General features: G+C 51.8%; 1 protein-coding gene across 3 annotated transcripts in view; it reads right to left on the bottom strand.

The window, feature by feature from the left end:
• The window catches only part of HIBCH (3-hydroxyisobutyryl-CoA hydrolase), a 96,221-nt gene extending 87,365 nt beyond the window's left edge, over window positions 1-8,856 (bottom strand). Inside the window, exons 1-3 of one of the 3 annotated variants that reach the window (XM_077885140.1) lie at window positions 8,719-8,821; window positions 3,541-3,583; window positions 1,683-1,733 (exon numbers count right to left, since the gene is read on the bottom strand). Coding sequence is in view for 1 of the 3 variants with exons in the window: in XM_077885137.1 (XP_077741263.1) it covers window positions 3,541-3,583; window positions 8,719-8,741 (66 nt within the window). In the remaining 2 variants the exon portion in view is untranslated. Of the gene's footprint in view, window positions 1-1,682; window positions 1,734-3,540; window positions 3,584-5,578; window positions 5,720-8,718 lie in introns of those variants that run through there. The other 2 variants (XM_077885137.1, XM_077885139.1) reach the window with 2 other exon arrangements.
• Window positions 8,857-15,847: the final 6,991 nt, after the last annotated feature.

Below are 15,847 nucleotides of genomic sequence, written 5' to 3'. Positions count from 1 at the left end.
CAATGAGCAGTTTTCTCGCTTGATTAAAAAACTTTTTCATGGAATATTTGCCTCTTGGGACTTGTATTTTGCAGGCTACATTTTGGAAAACACGTTACAGCCTTCAAAAACATTGTGGGAGGGATGCACGGGTGGCTCAGAGGTTGAGCATCTGCCTTCGGCTCAGGCCATGACCCTGGGGTCCCAGGATTGAGTCCCATATCGGGCTCCCTGCATGGAGCCTGCTTCACCCTCTGCCTGTGTCTCTACCTCTCTCTGTGTCTCTCATGAATGAATAAATAAAATCTTTTTAAAAAATGGCCAATGATTCCCTATTAACTTTAAAGACATCCAAGTTATTTGGCATGGCCTTCAAGTCTCCCCACCCCCGATCCCAGGTACATGGGGCCCACCACTGCTCAGCACTCCTTATAATGGATACTCAGAGCCCTGAATGTAACCTCCATTCTCCTGTAACCCATTCTTGCCACTTAGAACAAGCATATTGTGCAACAGAAAACAGATTTTAGAGTCTCAAACATTAGTTTGAGACTAAATAGTTGAGACTTTACAGACCCAAACATTAGTTTAGCCACTCAATACTGTACATCCAATTATTCAAGGCAAGTTATTCTCAGAGCCTCAGAGTCTGCATTGTAAAACAGAGACAACAGAATCACCGCAGCGTTATTATATGAACTTTCACTTACTCCCATCTCTATGTGTTGAAACCATAATTGTTCTTCAAAGCCCAGATTAAATGACTTTCCTCCAGTAAGCTTTCATTGGTTATAAAGTCAACATCAACCTATTCCACCTTTGTTCACACCTCTAATTTATTTGGCCTTTTTATCCCACTTTGTTAGTAAATATTTCTGTCTCTTTTTATTAGATTATTAATTTCTTGAGGTCAGGAATGGTCTTTTTCATAACAGTATCTCAAAGTACTGAGTTCTTTCATACAAAGGCAAGCAATAATGTACATCTGTTCAAGAAGCACAGACTATAAATTGTTTGACATGGATTCTAGATCATCTAAATAGAATAGGACCTGGTTGCTGTCATGAAAATGAAATGTGTTGCATCATTTCATGCAGTCCAACCGGTATACCTTCATAGAGAAAAGAACTACTTTCAGAAAGAAAACCACAGTTTTCTCCATATCCAGGTCAAAATTATATGGAAGAAATGAGCTTCTGCACATAAACTGCTGTGTAAGAGTTTAAAATAGAACATTATGAAAAAAATAAAATAAAATAGAACATTATGGAGGAAGAAAGAAAAAATCTTTGAATAGTTTTGCAAAAATACATCCACATCAGCCAAAGGATGCAAATGAGACCTAATTAATAGGTTCCCCTAGTTTGCATTAGGTTGATAAACCCTATCTGCAGAAATGCAGAACTTTGCCCTCCTTTCCAGGTTCAGGTCTCCAACTAGAATCTTTGAAGAGTTACTAGGAATGTCATACTATTATCACAAATCAATCCTGTACACCTCTTATAACTCTGCCGACCGTTCTGCTATAATGGCATGTTTCCATCCCTTCATAATGAAATAATAAGGGCTCTTGTCCTACTGGCTTTCTTAGAGGGTCACAGAAGGCCTGCTTGGGATACAGCCTATCTCTGAAGCACATCTAAAAGCCAACACTGGGAGCGAAAACCATTCAGCCCTCAGACAGTGATGAAAGTTCAGTTTACCTTCCTTCCCTCAATGTGGTTTATGCCTTAAGTCGTGTCTTTCTGTTCTTCCTGTGGAGATATGTGTAAATATGAATCAGCAACACTGTTTTAAGTTTTAACTCCTCAACTCCCGTGTATATGGCTGACTAAAATAATTAAGGGTAGGAGGGCATACTCCAGTCTTCATTTGCCCATCTCTACTTAGGCTTAACTGAGACACATTCTGCAATAGTTACTTAATGCCCACTCTGCCTTGGGCTGTACAGTGCAATAGCAAAGTCTGTGGAGCCAGACTGCATTCAAATGCCACCTCCTATTTACCAGCATATTACATAGTCTCTCTGTCCCTCAATTTCTGGCCCATTAAATAGGGATAAGGCCATAATCCCTTAACCAAAATCCCTTGGGTCCAGATGTGTTTTGAAAAGCAGAAAATTTTCTAGATTTTAGAAAGGTAACACAATACATATGAGTACTATAAAAAACATCCCAAGTGGAATCTGATCAGTACATTGCAATAAAATGCTTTAATACTTCTGCACCAAACTATGAATATTTGTACTTGTTAGGTTAAAGAAAAATGAGCTTCAAGTACATTCAGGTCAGATTTTTTTTTTAAAGATTTTATTCATTTATTCATGAGAGACACAGAGAAAGAGGGAGAGACACAGGCAGAGGGAGAAGCAGGCTCCATGCAGGGAGCCCGATATGGGACTAGATCCCAGGACTCTAGGATCATCACCTGAGCTAAAGGCAGACACTCAACCACTGAGCCACCCAAGTGTCCCTCAGGTCAGAGTTTTGTCACAAAATGCACTTATCACAAACTAATCACAAACTTATGGTTTTGAGGTTTCAGAATTACAGATAAAAGATCTGTAGTATTACTCTGTAGGACCATAAGAAGAATCAACTGAGCTAATACGTATCAAGTAGTTGCAAGAGCACCTGGCATACAGGAAGTGCTATATCAGAGTGACTTATTTTTATGTGCAAGGTACTTGTCAAGCTATACAAGAGTATTTTAATCCATTTGGGCTGCTCTAACAAAAATATCACAGACCAGGTGGCTTATACAACACTTCTCACAACTCTAGAGTCCAAGATCAAGGCACAGGCAAATTCAGTGTCTCGTTAAGTCCCTTTTTCCTGGTTCACAGAAGGCTGTCTTCTTGCTGTGTCCTCCCTCACAAGGCAAAAGAGATAAGAAAGCTCTCTGCAGTCTCTCTCATAGGGACACTGATCCCATTCATAAGAATAGCACCTTCCTGACCTAATCGTCCCTTAAAGGCCCCACCTCCAAACAGCATCACACTGGGGATTAGACTTCAATATATGAATTTTGGGATGATATAGAGATTCAGTCCATAGCACAGAGATACAAAAATGAATAAAAATTATTTCTTCCTTGCAAAATGGTAAACTAAAAACATCTAAGCTCTGAAAGGGTACTAAGGGCATCTAAGCTTTGGAAGAGTACTATTAGAGGTACAAACAGTAGCTAGCAAGTATAAAATGATTATATGCTAAGCACTGGTGCTACATTTTTGAATTATTTATTATTAATAAGCACTCTGAGATAGATGCTATTATCCCCCATTTTGCAATGTCTAAAAGGAAGCTGAGAGAGATGAGGTAATCTACCCAAGATTAAGTAGTAGATTCACTGCTGAAACCCAAGCATTCTGACTTAAAGGTCCATGCTCTAATTCATAACCTTAAACCATCTCCTACAAGTTGTGTCACTCTAAAATGGGGAACCGTGTTGCATGAAGGTCCCACAAAATCTGCCAGTATTCCTCTACTTCCTTAATAATGATGCTTTACATTACACGTCACAACCTAATAATGCCAACAAAACAAAATCCAAACTTACCAAATGTTGCAGTATGACATTAGTCCTTCTGAATGAATTAAACCTGAAACAGACGTAGAATACAATGAACACAGGAATGTGGGCAGTTAGGTCTCAATGTATAAATATCAAATTTCTTTCCTTTTATTTTAGCCTCTTCTTAAAGGTATTAGAAAAGAAGAGGTTTTCTTAAAGGCTTAATTCTCATTCATTGTGGTAAGAACACGAAATAGTACAGCCACTTTGAAAGACAATTTGACAGTTTCTTACAAAACTAAACATATTTTACCATATAATCCAGCAACTGCACTCCCTGGTATTTACCCAAGTAAATTGAAAATTTATGTACACAAAAAGCCATGCACGTGAATTTTTATGGAACTTTATTTATAATAGGCCAAATGTGGAAGTAATCAAGAGGTCCTGCAACAGGTGAATGAACAAACTGGTGGTGTGCCCACATACTGGGATACCGCTCAGCAACGAAAAGAAAGCATCTATCATTCCACAAAAAGACATACAGAAATCTTAAATGCTGAGCAAAAAATGCCAATCTGAAAATTACATAAATGGTATGATTCCAACTACAGGACACTCTGAAAATGGCAAAACTGTGGAGACAGTAAAATGATGAGTGGTACCAGGGGCTTGGAAGTGGGAGAGAAGCACCGGCAGGACACGTGGGACGTTTAAAGTAGTGAAACCAGTCTGTGTGACTGTAACGGTAGAGACACGTCACACATTTGACAATTTTCTGCTCAATATTTTGGTAAACCTAAAACTGCTCTAAAAAATAAAGTCTATTAATTTAAAAAAATGTGGGTAAAGATGAACAAGCATCCTCAGATAGTGCTGTGAAATATATAATTAGGACTGCCTTTCCAGCAGGCAATCTGTAAGTATACAGTTCCACAACCTTTAAAATGATCATACTCTTTTACCCAGTAATTTCAAAAGCATTTGTATAAGGATGTCACAGAGATTTGATCAAAGTTTGATTCATAAAAATGTTCATGACTATTTACATAAGGGAAAAACTGGAAATGAAGTAAATAACAATCTAATTTGTGCACGTACACATATTTAGTTTTCCTATAAGAAAACTGCTTTGTACACTTTTAAAACTTAAGACTGACAATCGTCTTTCCTTTCCAGTAAAAATAAAAATAAACAAAAATGACAATAGAGAATATGGATTCCAAATAAGGTCCTACAGGTTCTTCTAATTTTCCCATCAAGTGGCAGACCTCAGGTCATCACAGGAGAGAATTTTATTTTAAAAGCATTATCTTCAACTGCAAAGATGTCCATTAAACATCACAAGCATCCCAAAGGAGAAGCCACGCTGTCAAAATGCCCACTTAACTCACCCAAACGTCTCAAACCCACCCTTTGCTGACCTTCTATAACCCTATTTTTTTTTTAATTTTATTTACTTATCCATAGAGACGCACAGAGAGAGAGAGAGAGAGAGAGAGAGAGGCACAGGCAGAGGGAGAAGCAGGCTCCATGCAGGGAGCCCGATGTGGGACTCAATCCCAGGTCTCCAGGATCACGCTCTGGGCTGCAGGCGGTGCTAAACTGCTGCGCCACGGGGGCTGCCCTCTATAACCCTATTTTAAGTTTTTTTCCTTTAAACGAGAAAATAGATATGTGTTGGGAGATGCTAACTGTCCATACAGAGACAGTGTATTTTCTAAGCCCAATATACAGAAAACAGAGGAAAAAAGCTAAAATTCTATGGACTACACTGGGGCCCAGCACCCTCCAGCTTCCAGCAGTGCTAGGGAGCTCAGGGTTTTTCTTTCCTCCCCCCACAGAACATGGCCGTGTTGATTCCATAAAGTTATAACAGAAAAGGATAAAAATGAATTTGGAACAAAAAGGGTTGGAGATTCTTTCCCCACCGTATTTTGCTCAAGGTAGTTCCCTCCCAAATAAACCGACAGCCATGGTATAAAGGAGACGGGACCTCAAAAAACAGGGCAACTGAACACGGGAAGACTACAATTTGCCCCCAGGAGCTTGAGAAAAACCTAAGTACAACGAAGTTTCTTACCAGACTTTATATAATCATGTTAATTTTCTTTGTTCCAATTTCTACTCAACCATTATTTAAAATCTGCTGTTAACTTTTACATCTCAAAAACGTAGTATTCAGAGTCCCCAAATAATTCTGAATTGAAGGTCTTCTCTCTCCTTCCTGTTGGCTCCAGAACTGCCACCTGGTGGAGGGGAAGAGGACACGCACATTCCAGCTACTGCTCATTTACTAAATCACTTTATCAGACTTCCTTCCTTCAGATGATGGTCAACTTATCTGCTTGGGACACCTGTTCTCAAAGTGTGGGTCCTGGACCAGCACCATCCACATCCCAGGGGCACGTGTTAGAAATGCAAGGTCCTGGCCCGGCCCCAGACCTACTGAACTAGGAACTGTGGAGTGAGCCCAGAAACCTGTGCTTAGCAAATCCTCCAGGCGATCCGGATACATGCTCAAGTTAAAAACAACGGTCTTAGAAGAGAACATTAGCATTTAGGAGTTATCCAATCCATCACACACGAGTTGACAAAACTAAATGACTTTTCATGGAACTGTCTGAGATAATGAAAATAGTGCTTAATGAAGATTACAGCAGAAGTAGGCAACGAAGAAGGTGAATAGAGCAGAAAATCAAGCCCAAGGTCAAGTAGTTCAGGCATGAACTGGTGAACAGCAGGTATAGAATCAAAGGAATGACTTATCAGGAGATATTATGAAGGTAAAACTCAATGGAAAAGAAAAGAACTTTGTCAACGATTCCAAGAGTTCAGGCTAGGATAGCTACGAGAACACAGGCACTGAAAGGCTCCTGGCAAGGAAACTAGTTGGTTTGTACGACGCGATGGGAAGTCCATTTTCAGTTTCTTGAGCCTGTATCGGCATTAGTGGAGACATTCAGCAGCAAGGAGAGAGGTTGGGGTCTGAAAGAAAAGTTAAAACTGAAGATATGGTACAAAGTCACATGCGAGGGATCCCTGGGTGGCGCAGCGGTTTGGCGCCTGCCTTTGGCCCAGGGCGCGATCCTGGAGACCCGGGATCGAGTCCCACATCGGGCTCCCGGTGCATGGAGCCTGCTTCTCCCTCTGCCTGTGTCTCTGCCTCTCTCTCTCTCTCTCTCTCTCTATCATAAATAAATAAAAAATTAAAAAAAAATTAAGAAAAAAAGTCACATGCAAGACAATCACGGAGGCCTGAGACCCTCCTAGCCGTCCTCAAGGAACGAAGAAGCTGCACTAGAAAACCAGCGACCTGAGTGCTGCTGGATCTACCCATGTGTGCTGTCCGGCTGGCACTGGTTTAAAACTAGACATTTAAGGGCAGCCTGGGTGGCTCAGCAGTTTAGGGCTGCCTTCAGCCCAGGGCGTGATCCTGGAGACCCAGGATCTCTCTCTCTCTCTCCTCTCTGTGTACTCTCATGAATAAATAAATAAAATCTTAAAAAAAATAAAATCAAGAAATTTCATCCAAAAATTCACTTTCCCAGAAAGATGTGTCGTCATGGAAACTCAGGGCCTCCATTCCACGGCAGCAATGCCTGCCTGGGCTGCAGAGCCAGCTCCTGCGGACCGAGCACAGGCCCCACTGCTGCCATCTGGCCTGCACTACTCCATGCTTCCTTCTTGGCCTCTGCCTTCTTGGCCTTGGGTCTGTGTTTCCTAACACAGAAAAATTTAACGGAGAAATAGTGAGTCTTTTGAAACAACTATGTAGCAAGAACCGAAACGCTAGGTCAGCCGAGTGTAGAGATGGAGAAGGCACGGGGTACTACTAACAACTTGAAAGATCAGCCTATTTGAAGAGCCTCCCTGACCCCTCTCTCTTTCCTTCTAAATCTCTCTCCTACTTGAAGTTTCCCTTTAAGACACTTATCAGAGTTTGCAACTAAGTATTACTTGTTTGAATATTTGTTTCTTATCTGCTTCCCTTTGGGACTTCAAGGGCCTTAATAAGAAAACGTATCAAGATGCCCAGGTCAGCTACAGGGTAACAAGAGTGCCTAGAGCTCCCACAAGCTAGAATGTGACACTGAGTATTGTAGAACGCACCCAGCAAATTAGGGCCAAATCTTTGAAACTGGGCGGGGAAATTTTTATTCAATTCCGTAAGTAGGAAGACACCTTTAAGAACTTCTGGGCAGAAGAATGGCAGGCCCGGGAGTGAACTTTAGCAAGACTAAGCCTGCGGCCGCCTGCAGAGGCCATACCCGTGAGGAAGAAGGCAGACGATCATATTTCTGCAAAATGAGCAACTGAAATATTTGGGGAGGAATATCCAACCTCTGAAGCAGCAGGAAGAGATACGGACTGGGAGTGCGGGAGAACCTGGAGAGCTTTAAAAATCTAGAAGAATGGGAGTTCCAAGGAGTTGCAAGTGCGGATGAGCACGGGTTACACTTGGGTGCAAACTGACAGGTGATGTGCAAGGAAGACGTCCGGGCGGTTGGGACCACACTAGCGTTTAGGATGAATCAAGGTGAGGCACGCGCGGTGGAGGGTCCTCTCCGGGGAGGTGCTTTACTCGCAAGGTCCCCTCTAAGGTGCCCAAGGGCCGTCAGGGAAGCCAAGGAGGCCGGAGCTCAAGAGGGCCCGACCGGCCGGGCCAGCCACCACCCAGAGCACCACCCAGGTGCTCCCGAACGCACCTGCAGGTTAGGCTACTGCGCACCGGGCGACGCGGCCCCGGGCCCCCGCCCCGCTGGGGCGAGGGGGCTGCGGGCCCTGGAGAGGACCTCCGGCCAGAGCCCCAGCGAGGGCGCCCTCCTGGGCTCTGGGGCGGCCATTCCGTTGGCAAACGGGCCTTCCCGAGCGGCGTCTCAGCCAGCGGGCAAGCAGGCCGGTGCCGCCCGAGGGGTCGCAGCCGCCCCACGCACGTGCGGCCGGCAGCCCGCTTCCCGAGGCCGCGGCGGCCACAGTCCCTTGGCACGGCCCGAGCTGCGCTCCGCACACCGGCAGGGACCCCGCGGCCCCCAGGCGCCCCGCAGGTGCAGCGAGCGCCAGCCCCGAGGTCCCTCCGGGCTGGCCCCGCGCCGCCGGCCGCACGCAGACCCACGGCCCGGTCGGCTCCGCGGCGCCTCGGGTCGCTGCAAGCCTCGAGCCCGCAGGCCCCGCGCGCGACCCCGGCCGCCGGGCAGCCCGCCCGCCCACCCCGCCACGAACCTCCACACCTGCCGCAGCCCCATCGCGGCGACCGGGGCACGAGCCGCCCGACACCCGAGACCGTCCTCCCCGCGGCCGCAGCGGCCCACGACCCGAGGCCTCCGAGCGGCGGACGCTGAGGGGCGGGGCGAGAACCCCGCGGGCGGAAACGGGTAGGGCGGGGGCGGGGTGGGCGGGGCTCGAGCGGGGGCGGGGCTGAGAGGGCCGAGGGGCGGGGCTGGCGGGGAGACCGAGCGGGAGGGGGCGGGGCTGACGGAGGAGGCCGAGCGGGAGGGGGCGGGGCTGACGGAGGAGGCCGAGGGTGAGGGGGCGGGGCTGACGGAGGAGGCCGAGCGGGAGGGGGCGGGGCTGACGGAGGAGGCCGAGGGTGACGGGGCGGGGCTGACGGAGGAGGCCGAGCGGGAGGGGGCGGGGCTGACGGAGGAGGCCGAGCGGGAGGGGGCGGGGCTGACGGAGGAGGCTGAGCGGGAGGGGGCGGGGCTGGCGGGGAGGCCGAGGGTGAGGGGGCGGGGCTGACGGAGGAGGCCTAGCGGGAGGGGGCGGGGCTGACGGAGGAGGCCGAGGGTGACGGGGCGGGGCTGACGGAGGAGGCCGAGCGGGAGGGGGCGGGGCTGACGGAGGAGGCCGAGCGGGAGGGGGCGGGGCTGGCGGAGGAGGCCGAGCGGGAGGGGGCGGGGCTGACGGAGGAGGCAGAGCGGGAGGGGGCGGGGCTGGCGGAGGAGGCCGAGGGTGACGGGGCGGGGCTGACGGAGGAGGCCGAGCGGGAGGGGGCGGGGCTGACGGAGGAGGCCGAGCGGGAGGGGGCGGGGCTGGCGGAGGAGGCCGAGCGGGAGGGGGCGGGGCTGACGGAGGAGGCCGAGGGTGACGGGGCGGGGCTGACGGAGGAGGCCGAGCGGGAGGGGGCGGGGCTGACGGAGGAGGCTGAGCGGGAGGGGGCGGGGCTGGCGGGGAGGCCGAGCGGGAGGGGGCGGGGCTGACGGAGGAGGCCGAGGGTGACGGGGCGGGGCTGACGGAGGAGGCTGAGCGGGAGGGGGCGGGGCTGGCGGGGAGGTTAGCGGGAGGGGGCGGGACTGACGGAGGAGGCCGAGGGTGACGGGGCGGGGCTGACGGAGGAGGTCAAGCGGGAGGGGGCGGGGCTGACGGAGGAGGCCGAGCGGGAGGGGGCGGGGCTGACGGAGGAGGCCGAGCGGGAGGGGGCGGGGCTGACGGAGGAGGCCGAGGGTGACGGGGCGGGGCTGACGGAGGAGGCCGAGCGGGAGGGGGCGGGGCTGACGGAGGAGGCCGAGCGGGAGGGGGCGGGGCTGACGGAGGAGGCCGAGGGTGACGGGGCGGGGCTGACGGAGGAGGCCGAGCGGGAGGGGGCGGGGCTGACGGAGGAGGCCGAGCGGGAGGGGGCGGGGCTGACGGAGGAGGCCGAGGGTGACGGGGCGGGGCTGACGGAGGAGGCCGAGCGGGAGGGGGCGGGGCTGACGGAGGAGGCCGAGCGGGAGGGGGCGGGGCTGACGGAGGAGGCCGAGGGTGACGGGGCGGGGCTGACGGAGGAGGCCGAGCGGGAGGGGGCGGGGCTGACGGAGGAGGCCGAGCGGGAGGGGGCGGGGCTGACGGAGGAGGCCGAGGGTGACGGGGCGGGGCTGACGGAGGAGGCCGAGCGGGAGGGGGCGGGGCTGGCGGAGGAGGCCGAGCGGGAGGGGGCGGGGCTGACGGAGGAGGCCGAGGGTGACGGGGCGGGGCTGACGGAGGAGGCCGAGCGGGAGGGGGCGGGGCTGGCGGAGGAGGCCGAGCGGGAGGGGGCGGGGCTGACGGAGGAGGCCGAGGGTGACGGGGCGGGGCTGACGGAGGAGGCCGAGCGGGAGGGGGCGGGGCTGACGGAGGAGGCTGAGCGGGAGGGGGCGGGGCTGACGGAGGAGGCCGAGGGTGACGGGGCGGGGCTGACGGAGGAGGCCGAGCGGGAGGGGGCGGGGCTGACGGAGGAGGCCGAGCGGGAGGGGGCGGGGCTGACGGAGGAGGCTGAGCGGGAGGGGGCGGGGCTGGCGGGGAGGCCGAGCGGGAGGGGGCGGGGCTGACGGAGGAGGCCGAGGGTGACGGGGCGGGGCTGACGGAGGAGGCTGAGCGGGAGGGGGCGGGGCTGGCGGGGAGGTTAGCGGGAGGGGGCGGGACTGACGGAGGAGGCCGAGGGTGACGGGGCGGGGCTGACGGAGGAGGTCAAGCGGGAGGGGGCGGGGCTGACGGAGGAGGCCGAGCGGGAGGGGGCGGGGCTGACGGAGGAGGCCGAGCGGGAGGGGGCGGGGCTGACGGAGGAGGCCGAGGGTGACGGGGCGGGGCTGACGGAGGAGGCCGAGCGGGAGGGGGCGGGGCTGACGGAGGAGGCCGAGCGGGAGGGGGCGGGGCTGACGGAGGAGGCCGAGCGGGAGGGGGCGGGGCTGACGGAGGAGGCCGAGGGTGACGGGGCGGGGCTGACGGAGGAGGCCGAGCGGGAGGGGGCGGGGCTGACGGAGGAGGCCGAGCGGGAGGGGGCGGGGCTGACGGAGGAGGCCGAGGGTGACGGGGCGGGGCTGACGGAGGAGGCCGAGCGGGAGGGGGCGGGGCTGACGGAGGAGGCCGAGGGTGACGGGGCGGGGCTGACGGAGGAGGCCGAGCGGGAGGGGGCGGGGCTGACGGAGTTGGGGGAGGAAGCGGGGGCGGAAGCGGGGCGGAAGCGGGACGGAGTGGGGCGGAAGCGGGAGAGGCGCTGGCGGAGAAGCCGAGGGCGGGGCACGTGGAGCCGGGAGCGGAGCGGAGCGGGGCGGGGCGGACGCGGGGGGGCAGGGCCGGCGGCGGGCGGGGAGCGGTTCCGTCCGAGGGGCGCTGGCGGCTCGTGGGCGCAGCGTCCGAGTCCCGGTGGGCGGTGCGGTGCGGTCGCCCCCGCTGGGCTCCGGCTCGGGGTCCTCCCTCCTGGTTCTCCGTCTCCTCTGCCCCCAAATAAATGAGTAAACCCTTAACGTGGATAGACATGAATTTTAAGGGTTTTTTACAGATTTCATTTACTTATTCCTGAGAGCCCCAGGCGGAGGGAGAGGCAGCTCCGTGCAGGGAGCCCGACGCGGGACTCGAACCCAGGACCCCGGGGTCACGCCCTGGGCCGGAGGCAGCTGCTCCACCGCCGAGGCCCCCGGGGCGTCCGAGATTTTAAGACTTTTGATTAAAAATACGAGCCTAGTGTTCTCTTCTTTGAGACTCGGCTCCGATGCACTGGGTCGCGGGCCGCTAACGTAGTTGAGTCCTAAGCTCGCTGCAGAGGCTCCTTCCCCGGGGACTGCAGTACTTCGGGGTTCGGGGAAAGGCTGCGGATTGGCCCCGACTTCCTCAAGGGCGGGCCTTCCCCTCGCTGACAGGCGGTGGCCGCGTCTCTGCGGACGGAGCTGAAGGTCACTGCTCCCACGAGGGGGGACCCCATGCCGAGGTGCCCCGCCTACCCCGCACCCATGGGATCCGCCCCCAGGGCGACTCGGGGTGCTGCCCTGTGCCCAGGTGCACGCGGATGTCCCCGTTGAAGGACTGACACATGGGTCACAAAGAAGGAATTCAAAGAAAAATTTAAAAGGGAGGAAATGTGTGGGAAATATCAGAAAGGGAGACAGAACGTAAAGACTGCTAACTCTGGGAAACGAACTAGGGGTGGTAGAAGGGGAGGAGGGCGGGGGGTGGGAGTGAATGGGTGACGGGCACTGGGGGTTATTCTGTATGTTAGTAAATTGAACACCAATAAAAAAAAAGAAAAAAAAATAAAAAAAAGGGAGGAATTTCAGAGCGAGGGAAGTTCAAGGACTCAGTCTTAGCAAGTTAGCGTCTAAGAAGATGCTATTATCAAGCCTTTGGTCGAGACTCACTTTCCTAACTTTGGTCCAAGAGAAGTACCAAGTGCTCCCCCAATAGAAGACAAAGAGGCATCGACATCACCCATCACCCGAGGTCACGACTAACTCCTGGCCTGTTTTTAAGCTGCTCTAGCACAGCAAGATCTGATACTACCTCTGACCTCGCCGCCCTGCCTCGTGCCCTGGGGCACAAAGAATGGGCCCATCGTTCAGCCCCGTGGGGTTTTACGGTTTATTGGAAAGCATGAGCTTTTCCTGTTCTACAGTCGGCCCTATTGCCGCAGCCTCCTGAGCGTGCAGCCCATGTCTCACACAAGGCCTCATGCCTACAGGGGCCCTGCTCTTGGTTTCATGCTCTACTTTTAACAATTTTTAAACAAGATGCCCCACATTTTCCTTTTGCTGTAGGCAAGTCTCCTCATTATGTAGTCAGTCCTGTCCGTAGCATCCTCATAGCTTGGAGCCTCGGGCGAGTTATGGAACCCAAGATGTTTTTCAAAAGTGTTCATATCATTTAGGACTAAGAATTCTAGTTGCAGACAACCCACAGGATAGGGAAAAAAATTTTTTTACAAATGGTATATTTATTTTTTTAAATTTTTATTTATTTATGATAGTCACACAGAGAGGCAGAGACACAGGCAGAGGGAGAAGCAGGCTCCATGCACTGGGAGCCCGACGTGGGATTGGATCCCGGGTCTCCAGGATCACGCTCTGGGCCAAAGGCAGGCGCTAAACCACTGCACCACCCAGGGATCCCTACAAATGGTATATTTAATAAGGATTTTGTACCTAGAATATGTAAAGGACTACTACAACTTAATAATGAATTTTTTTTTTTAATAATGACTTTTTAAAAATCATTCCAGGGCAGCCCAAGTGGCTCAGCAGTTTAGTGCCACCTTCAGCCCAGGGCCTGATCCTGGAGGCAAGGGATCAAGGCCCACGTCGGGCTCCCTGCACGGAGCCTGCTTCTCCCTCTGCCTGTGTCTCTGCACGCCCTCCCCCCCCCCCCCCGTGTCTCTCATGAATAAATAAATAAAATCTTTTTAAAAAATAAAATAAAAAAATAATAAACATCATTCCATTTAAAAGTGAGCAACAGGTCTTAAGAGTTCTCCAAAGAAGATCTACAAATGATCAATAATCACATGAAAAGATACTCAACATGATTAGCCATCAAGGAAGTGCAAATCAAAACCATAATGAGATATCACTTCCTACCCGTGAAGATGGTTATAATCAAAAAGACAGAACATAACAAGTGTTGGTGAAGATGTAGAGAAATAGGGATTGTTATACACGGCTGGTGGGAATGTAAAATTTTATGGCCATTTTGGAAAAAATCTGGCAATCCTTCAACCGGTTAAATATAGAGTCATCGCGAGGCCTAGTAATTCCACTCCTATGTATTTACCCAAAAGTATAGTCCACACAAATGTTTATAGCTACTTACAATAACCAAAAAGTGGAAACAACTCAAATGTGGATCAACTGATGGATTTAAGAAAAGCCATATATCCATGTAATGAACAGTATTGGGCAATTAAAAAAAAATGACATGCTGATACATGCTACAACATGGAAGAACCTCGAAAACACTGTGCTAAATGAGAGAAACCAAACACAAAAGACCCCAGGTTGTATAATTTCACTAATATGAGTGTCCAGAATAAGCAAATATATAGACATAGAAAGTGGATGGGGTTCAGAGAGGCAGTGGAGTAATTGGAGGGAGCCAGCTAAGACGTACCGGGTTTATTTTCGGAGTAATACAAATATTTTTAACTGTATTGTAGCCGTGGTTGCACTATACTAAAGCTGTTGAATTGTGTACTTTCAGTGGATGAACTGCATGGTACACGGACTACATCTCAGTTTTAAAATAAAAAATTCTGGTTGCTCCACAACCTCATCAACCTTTTGTGCTGCCCGTCTTTAATTCCAGCCTGCTGACGGGTGTGTAGTTAGCTCCTGTGGGTTTAATTTGTATTTCCCAGGTGTCTAATGATGTTGAGCACTTATTTGTATGCTTAGTACCTGCCTTGGCAAAGTGGCTATTCAATTATCTTGACCATTTTAAATTCGGTTATCTTTTTATTATTGTTCGATGCAGTCATCACCTAATGCCATTACAAATTCAGTAGCTTAAAACAAACATTTTCTGAGACTCAGGAATCAGGGAGAGGCCGAGTAGGGGTCCTGGCTGAGCCTCCCCCGAGGTCACAGTCATGGTGTTTGCTGGGGCCTAGTAATCCGACTGCTAGAGCAGGGTAGGAGGACCCCTTCCTTCCAGACTCACTCATGGGCTTGTTGGCAGGCTTTGGTTCCCGCCACGTGGTCCCCTCCACAAGGCTGCTCAGGGTGTAGGGGCTCCATGTCTCCAGGGTCAATGATCCAAGAGAGAGAGCCACCAAGACATCTTTTTATAACCTAATCTTGGAAGTGACGAACCATCACTATACCCTTACTCTTTTTTTTTTTTTGTACTTTTTTTATTGGAGTTCCATTTGCCAACATATAGCATAACACCCAGTGCTCATCCCATCAAGTGCCCCCCTCAGTGCCCGTCACCCAGTCACCCCAACCCCCCACCCACCTCCCTTCCACCACCCCTGTTCGTTTCCCAGAGTTAGGAGTCTCTCCTGGTTTGTCTCCATCTCTGATATTTCCCATTCATTTTCTCTTCTTTCCCTTTATTCCCTTTCACTATTTCTTATATTCCCTGATGAATGAGACCATATGTTTGTCCTTCTCCAACTGACTTACTTCACTCAGCATCATACCCTCCAGTTCCATCCACGTCGAAGCAAATGGTGGGTATTTGTCGTTTCTAATGGCTGAGGAATATCCCACTGTATAATAGACCACATCTTCTTTATCCATCATCTGTCGATGGACACCGAGGCTCCTCCCCCAGTGTGGCTCTTATGGACATTGCTGCTAGAAACATCGGGGTGCAGGTGTCCCGGCGTTTCCCTGCATCTGTATCTTTGGGGTAAATCCCCAGCAGTGCAATTGCTGGGCCATAGGGCAGATCTATTTTTAGCTCTTTGAGGAACCTCCACACAGTTTTCCAGAGCGGCCGCACCAGGTCACAGTCCCCCAACAGTGCAGAGGGCTCCCCTTTCTCCACATCCTCTCCAGATTTGTGGTTTCCCGTGTTGTTAATTTTGCCCATTCTCACTGGGGTGAGGTGACTACCCCCTTATTCTATCGGTCACATGTGCCACACCTGGTACAGTGTGGGAGGGGACCGCACCAGGATGCCAACA

Source organism: Canis aureus, chromosome 36, assembly GCF_053574225.1.
Source record: "Canis aureus isolate CA01 chromosome 36, VMU_Caureus_v.1.0, whole genome shotgun sequence".
Taxonomy (NCBI): Eukaryota; Metazoa; Chordata; class Mammalia; order Carnivora; family Canidae; genus Canis; species Canis aureus.
Note: the sequence above shows the minus strand (reverse complement) of the source record. Positions and strands in the feature narration are given on the sequence as shown.